General features: G+C 40.9%; 2 protein-coding genes across 2 annotated transcripts in view; both read right to left on the reverse strand.

Moving 5' to 3' along the window:
• LOC307032930 (uncharacterized protein) overlaps positions 1–1,648 on the reverse strand; it is a 10,438-nt gene extending 8,790 nt beyond the window's left edge. The window contains exons 1-2 of the mRNA XM_079671205.1: positions 1,340–1,648; positions 85–181 (exon numbers count right to left, since the gene is read on the reverse strand). Of these exons, the coding sequence (XP_079527331.1) occupies positions 85–181; positions 1,340–1,517 (275 nt within the window). The 5' untranslated portion in view covers positions 1,518–1,648. The remainder of the gene's footprint in view (positions 1–84; positions 182–1,339) is intronic.
• Positions 1,649–2,569: 921 nt separating this feature from the next.
• LOC307032931 (zinc finger protein basonuclin-2-like) lies at positions 2,570–8,019 on the reverse strand (the record flags this gene model as incomplete). The annotated part of the gene is made up of 6 exons (XM_079671206.1): positions 2,570–3,216; positions 5,158–6,232; positions 6,430–6,495; positions 6,616–6,791; positions 7,649–7,751; positions 7,993–8,019. The coding sequence occupies 6 exons, from the start codon at positions 8,017–8,019 to the stop codon at positions 2,570–2,572; spliced, it is 2,094 nt and encodes a 697-aa protein (XP_079527332.1).
• Positions 8,020–8,221: the final 202 nt, after the last annotated feature.

Here is an 8,221-nt window from a genome sequence, read left to right on the forward strand (position 1 = left end):
TGGGAATAAAACCATTGAATTATCCTATTGTTGTTTGTTTCATTGTCGAGCAAACTTAATTAAAACACTTGTTGATATAATAACCTTGATGGCGTTTGATTGGTCGATTTTTCTGATTTCTCTGGATGCTCCTCCTCATCTTCATCTTGCTCCTCTTCATCAAGGTTGCTGCCCTTCTCGCCTTATATAAAAACATACAGAAATAAGTTCTTTCCACTTCACATTTATGAAAAGTTGTTTGTAGGGTGTTGTAGGGAGGATACTGTATAGAGAACATATGAGCAAAACTCCAGTTGAAAAACGTGCTATTCTAATATCTATCACCCACATTTGTATCATATAAATGAGGAAAACATAATTCAATACCATTAAAAACATCACTTGTGTCTAACTTTAATTCGGCATTCAAAAAGCAGCAAGGCGTGAAAAGGAAATAGCCAAAAATCAGATGTGTAACTCTGATTAACTTCCCCTTATTTACATTACAACTTACAAGTCTTTATATGTGTTAATTGGTCAGTAACAGCAAGGCCGAATAAAGAGCATGTTATATTCATTAAATACACGTCTTAAGTGTGTTAATTTAATACATGCGTTAGTGTTAGCAACTACTTACATATTAAATGGCTAAAAATCTTAATGGATTTCCTCATGTCTCTTTGTGAACTTGAGGAATTAAGAGGTTTTATGTTAAGATAGATGCCTGTTGGTCAGTTAAAACAAGACCAAAGTAATTAATGTTATTGTCCATACAAATAATTTGTGTAATTTGATGCATGCAAAAGGGTAAACAACTGCTTAAATATTAAATTGCTAAAGATCTTAATGGACTTCGGCATAGATCTCCCTCTCCCAATATAACAAGACGTTTTAATGTAAGTTAATACTCGTTTATATGTTAAAACAAAGCAGAATTAAAGAGTGTGTTATCTCCCTTAAATAGATGTCTTGAGTGTGTTGATTGAATATATGCTTTAGAGTTTACAACCAATTAAACATTACATCGCTAAATCTCCTAATGGACTTCTGCATCTCGCTCTCTGATTATAACAGGACTTTAGTGGTTTAACGGTAAAATGCATCCTTGTTTGTATGTTAAAACAAAGCCGAATCAAAGACTATGTTATTTACCTTACATAAATATCTTAAGTGTATTAATTCAGTATATATTAAAGAGTTTACAACAGATAAACATTAAATCACTAAATATCTTAATGAACTTGGGCATTTCCCTCTCTGATTGGACCAGGACTTAGTGGTTTTAAGGTAAACTCCATACTCGTTTATATGTTAAAACAAAGCCGAATTACAGTACGAACATGAATCGATAAAGACCTACCTTCAGTGTGATCCTGCAGGAGCTCCATCTGGATCTTCTGCCGGCTGATCTGCTGTCTGAAGCCCGAAACCTCGTCCTCATATTCGGCTATGATTCTGTCCACAGCCGCTAAAATATCCCTGCAGGCCGCGGAGAGTCTCTCTGTCACAATCTTCCTCAGAATATCACCTTTAGACATTTTGATTACAGCTTTTTTAATGTAAACTGTTCGGATATTTGAAGGAGAGAATAATACGGGGCTGGCATTCTTTATTTGCCCGATCGCGTTTCCGGTGCATGCATGAATGTCATCCGGGTATAATTAGAGACCTGAGGGACTAGTTCCCTTTCCTCTGTGTCTTCTTGGTAATAAAATAAATGAAGACATTAGGATAAAATTACTTTAGAAAATAAGAAAAATAAGTCAAAATAGTGTGAACACATGTCTATGTACCGATGTTATCATACGTCTCGTTTTTTAAATAAAATAAATCAACTTGAAAATAATAATAATGTTTTTAAAAATCTTTCATTCTTTGTTTCCATCTCTGCTTAGGGCAAATAAATACATTTTAAAATGTTGTATTTACTGATAAAAAATCAGAAATTAGCCTTAAAAATACTCAAAGTGTACTTTTTGTGTAATTGTTGAATGTAAGATAAAAATAAAAGTAATTAAAATCGTAACAAAATATAATTTATTAATGAATTAAATACCACTAAGTCCTCCATTTAAAATCATACATGTAAAAATACTTATCATCAGCCAAATGTTAGATGGATAATTTAGGTTTTTATTGCAATAACAGACAACAAACACAAGGGGGAGCCCCGACACAGAGCAGCATACTGTAAAATATATACATTTATCAATACATGAAAAGAAAAACACAAATCAAAACCATTGTATTTACTCCAGAGGGTAAAATCATTGGATAAGATGTGATACTCGTCCGTGTTTTCTTAGAAATTCTTCTTTGTTGAACATGCAGCGCTGTATGCATCATCCAGAGATAAATAAAGATATACTGTATATGCGAGGCAGATATGAGCTACCAGGGATGTTATTGCTGTCATTAGACAACGAGATAAAGGAAAGATATTTCTGAATAATGTATACATCTGATATCTCTGCATCAATCTGAAGTAAATACCAAACAAAAGGTGCCTTCAAAATAAACTTAAGGACAGTACTTGAGTTAACGTACTTAGCAACTTCCCAGCTCTGCAAACCAACTAATGTATCAACATTCAACACTCCTCTTCTTCCTCGTCTCTAACCCCTTCCACCTTCTTTCGTTCTATTTTCACCGGCATGCTCGACTTCCTGGGTTTCTTCTTTTTGGGCACCGGGTCACCTGACTCACACCGTCGCTGCCGATTGGTGAGCAGTTTAGGTTTCTGCACAGAAGAAACAACCAGGGGGACGAGAGAGGAAGCTGCCCGAGATGGGAGAAGGGGAGGCAGTGATGGAGGTGAATTGGATTCGGACGTGGTGAAGTTATGGTTGTTTTTTTGGCTTGTTTTCTGGGGTAAAGGTTGAGGAGAAGATGGAGGGGACTCATCTTGAGGGGGTGGGTTGTCCTGGTATTCATGTTGGATGTTTTGATTCCCATTTAACCAGTTTCTCAGGGTGTGTACGGGCACTAATGGGTTGCTTGTGTCTTTTTCTTCAGTGTTGTGTATGTCTCTGTCCTTGTGTATCTGCGCCTCAGAGTGTATCCCTGTGTGTGGGTCAGCGTGTATGTTTCTGCCGGCGCCCGTGTGTAACCGCGGATTTGGGTTAGCGCTGTGTCGGTTGCGGCTACGCAACGAACTGAAGAACATGGTGCAACCGGCCACCGTGCAGCGATGCTTTATCTTCAAGTGGACGGCATTGTAGTGGATCTTCAGCGTTCCTGCACAAACGAGAAAAGGAAATGGTGGTTAACTGGCTTCACACAGCAGATGGACTGTTTTTCGGACTGGAAACTACAAGAACAGAAAATACTCAATTGAACGCTGAAGAACACCAAAACACTAGGGGCTGAAGTCGAATAGTCCATTTAGCTTAGGAACCTTCCTAACCGAGTGAAATTACCCGGAAGTCCCTCAGTGGCAGCCATGATAAGTGCCGATCCAATTCTCTACATCATAGGAAAGGAGGTTTCAAACTTCCTTTATAACCTCATTTAGCTTAGGAACCACTGGACCTCCCTCACCGAAAGGAGAGGAGAAAATGCTGCCCCACAATGCCTTGCAGCCGCAGCATTTGCGTCACACAACAGTCGGCCGTTCACGGAAACAAACAAATAACGGAGAAATTATATCATGAAAGTTACGGTGCTTATTAAGCTTTTTAAAACGTATGTGGTAAGTTGCCAAAGTGCTTTGTTCTGGACGATCATCAGTATTATAATCAAAAAGAGAAATATGAAGGTTAGTTTTTACTGAAATGATCAAATAAAGTCAACATTTCACTGAGCTGTGTGGGGTTTGTTCAACTTTTAAAAGATGTTTGAATGATGTACACAGTGGTAGATGTTAAGGACTAACGTTTATTATAAATACATTTGTATTGATTTTAAGATCTTTTCATACAATCATACGTATTGGGATCATTTGTATTAATGTGGACCGGAGGGAGAGGGTGACGAGCAGAAGTTTCACTTTCCTTTCTTATTTCAATTCCAACTTTGGTCATGAAGAATATGTTTCTCTGTTGTTCATAAAGCATAAAGCAACAGCATCAGAGCACGGTGCAGAGTCTCTAGATGAGTCCCTACTTCTTATTAAACATCCATGTTGTAGTCCGTTGTATAGAAAACTGTAGTTTCCATAGTTTCCCCACAGCAGCAGACGCACACAATGACGTCCGCTGGCGCATCATAAACACGGTGGATAGTGAAAGTGCATTCGGATTCTCTAGAGTACCGCAGTCTCTTCTCCTAAGTCCTTTTGAATTCTCCTATCCACTATCCCTTAACCCCGTGACCTTTCACTCAGAGGTCAAGGAATAGACGATAGGGTTAGAACTTAGGAGCTGATTTTTGGACTATCCGACCGCAGCCAGGAACAGCAAAACACTAGATCAGCAGAAGACCTGCAATTATGACGAACTGATTTTATAATCGAATACTAGGAAGGTCCAAATCCAGCAACCTCAAAGTAAACCCTTCAGTACAAAAAGACATCAGCTAGGAACTGAATCGTTGGGAACACTGAGAGATTTAATCGTCAGAGGCTTCAATATGGATTCCATGACCAACAAGATGAAAGATCAAAAGAGGACCTCGAATTGAACCCTGAGGAACACCAAAACACTAGAGCAGTAGTCTTAAGTGCCTTAAACTGAGCCCTAGAAAGATTCGAAACAGCAGAGGACCTGAAATTGAACCTCTAGAACATTAAGTTTCTCAAACCTTTTTCAGTAATGTACCCCCTTTGAACCATTTTCTCAGCCAACCCCGAACATTTGTAATAGAAAAAGCCTAAATAATTAGAATATAGCGATGTTCCATCAGAGTGGGATTTAGTAACTCCTTTATGAATTACAACAAACTAAGGATATTTTCAATTGAAGTTTAACAAACCAATGAGCAAAATGATATATTATGAAAAACTATAAAGTACAATACACACATGTTTATATGAGGTGGTTCTAGGAATATTGTATATAAAATGGTGTTTTCTATTTAACTTGTTGTACTAAGATTATTCATGCATGGTATTTTTTTTATTACCCTTTTTTTCACCTCACGTACCCCCTGCAGTACCCCAACGTACCCCTAAGGGTCCGCGAGTCTTTAAAACATAACCTTGAGGCCCTTGCATTCATTCTAAAGTTTGTACGTTCCCACCTTTATCATAGAAGCTTTTCCCACAAACGCCACAGCAGACCCTCCCCTTACGACCTCCTGCAGGTGAAAGAGAAGTGAGGGAGCAGAGGGAGAGGGGGAGGTGACGAGGTGAGGAAGACGAGGAGTGAAGAGTATGGAGGGAGGAAGAAAACGAGGTTGTCGGAAGAGGACAGAGGAAAGAGGACGAGAAGGATGGAAGAGGATTCAGGGAGTAAGAGGAGCTTTGCAACTTCTGGGAAATCCTCAGAGGAGGGGAGGAAATGGAGGAAATGGAGGAAATGGAGGCATGGAGTGGGGAAGAAGCTGGGACAAAGGGGGAGTTTGAGGGGGGAGAAAGTGAGGAGGTGTTCTCCTGGTTGGCCAAGTCCCTCTGAAGGTCAATATCTACGTCATGGTAGAACCGCGGATCGTGATGCCATGAGGACTTGGTCGGGTTTGGCTTGTCGGGGTCTGCTTTGATTTTTAACACCGGATCAACTTTTGGTTTCTGCACAATCCGGTCATTCTCTCGCTCTCTCCTTCCTCCTTCCTGCCTGTAACTCTCGGTCAGTTTGGCCCCACTGAGCCTCCGTAGACATTGGGTTAGCTTACTGGGAGGAAAAAGCTCCTGAGAAAAGAAAAGAAAGATGAGTCTGAGAGAGGGAAACAAAACATTGGATCCAAAACTCAATTGTTGTAGCAGCAGTGTGTTTGGTACCTCCTTGGTGGGAGGAACCAAACCAAAGGAAGGGCTTGGAAAGTGGAAAGGCAGAAGCAAAGACGGTCCACGGGGATAATTCAGGTGCGTTGGGTTATTGGGATTAGCAGGACTGGTTTTCTTAAATTGGCAGACGCCCGCAACTACATCCCCTCTTGTGTCCCTTATCACCCCTCCGTTCCTTTCGCTGTAGGTGGTCATGTGAGAGTGGAAGCTCTTGGATGTGTGGTTTGACTCTGGATCTGCTGCCAGGCACTGAAGCGTCATTAACTCCACTGTGGGACGAGTCTCGCCAAAACGAAGGAACTGCTTGAGGATGAGCAGTTCTTCTTCAGGATTAACCATCAACCAGCGGTCCAACACCTTCCCAACGTGATGCTGGGGGGGAAGAAGACTCAATGTTAACAGATAACGATGGCCGAATGTGCAAATATCTTGATTTCATGCATGCTTGGTTTGAAATTGCCCAAAAACTTGCTGAAAATAAACCAATGATTCCTAACCCTAGACTCTCTATCTGTCTTTAAGCAACATACATTATATATTGATATAACATTGTAAAGAAAAGTGTTTACCTGCAGCATGTAGCCTCTGACGTAATCCCCCAAACTCCAGCCGAGAGTGTGCAGGATGTGGCCGACCTGAAGACGACAAAAAGTCTATCTGAATTTTAAGACTCAAGCACACACACACACACACACACACACACACACACACACACACACACACACACACACCTTATCTATTATAATTGTTCCTACCTGTTCTGTGGTTAAGACACTGTAGAGACGGTCGAGCAGGATTTTGAGGCGCACAGGAACGGCCTGAGCTCCGTAGAGAACCAGGGAGCTCAGGTCGAACACCAGCCCAGGGAGAGCCACTTCTACTGGGCCACAGCTGGAGGGAAACTGGGCCTGGACGTGGAGCTTAGCCAGGGCTGGAGAGGAAGAGGAAACGTTATACTGTAGGGTCGTCTTCTCATTGATGCAATGTCAAACATATAGCACATTCACTACCTTTTGATGCTTTACATTTTCAAAAGAAATCATGCAATAAAACCCCAAACTAGTTAATTACAAGATTTATGGTGGAATTTTATAATTGACTAATTACCGTTTCCATTTTGCATGGGATGAAGATTACAGATGACCTTAGAGTAATACAAGTCTAAAAAAACAGATGGACGGTTATCATCTTAAAAACAATATGTGTGTGTGTGTGTGTGTGTGTGTGTGTGTGTGTGTGTGTGTGTGTGTGTGTGTGTGTGTGTGTGCAGATGCTCTCTCCAGATGCTTGCGATGACAGCGACACCTGACTTCATGTCACCGTGGCGACTGAACACGTGTGTGTGTGTGTGTGTGTGTGTGTGTGTGTGTGTGTGTGTGTGTGTGTGTGTGTGTGTGTGTGGCAGCAGGTGGGTAAAGTCTAACATTGTGTGGTTGTCAAACTAAACCCTCTAGAGAAACAGTCTCTCCTGTGACATGTCTCCATGCTTTAATGTTCAGAAAGCTCTTTCTTGTTATCATACTGTCTGTGCTGCAGCACCTCTTTTCACCCTCTGTCTGAAACCAGAGCCCAGTCTGCTCTGATTGGTTCGATAGGCGGCTCTGTTGTGATTGGTCAATGCTTAGAAATGTCCCGCCCCTTAGCCTATCAGGTACAATGTGTTGGAGCGCTAGCCAATAGGAGCACGAGTGTTACACAGAGATGTCACTATGTTCGGACAATGGACTCCAATGGAGGCGTTTGCAGACACCGAGGAGGTCCGTGTGTGTGTGTGTGTGTTTTTCTTACCGTGTGGGACCCACCCGTGTCCGCAGCGATCGCAGGACCGCAGTTGGACACTTCCTGGTTTGAAACTGACGCAGCTGCAGCCGGACGCCGTGCAGCGCACAGACTGAGGGTGAAATAAATAACATGTCATTTAAATAGTAAATATCATTTAATATAGTAGTCACACACAATTAGGGGGGGAAAGGGACATCTTCTAACATGGTGAAAAGCCCACGTAACAATTTAAAACTATCTTAAACAAACACAATTAATTTACACCATGCATATATTTTTTTCAATTTGATGAACAAACACACACGCACACAAACACACACACACACACACACGCACACATACACACCTACCTCCTCGGTGTCTGCAGTCATCCTCATGTCTCGCCGCTGCAGACAGAGCAGATCAAATGGACTTTCTTTAAATGAAATATCTATTTTTAATTTTCACAATAATTAGCAATGATTTAATTGATTTTGAAACAAAATAAATACCTAAAACAAATGTACTTTAATATTTATCTCTTCTTCATAATTTTCCACATTTCTCCTGTTTGTTTGATAAGAGTCTAAATACAACACC

The sequence above is a fragment of the Notothenia rossii genome (assembly GCF_949606895.1).
Source record: "Notothenia rossii genome assembly, chromosome: 3".
In the NCBI taxonomy this organism is placed as follows: domain Eukaryota; kingdom Metazoa; phylum Chordata; class Actinopteri; order Perciformes; family Nototheniidae; genus Notothenia; species Notothenia rossii.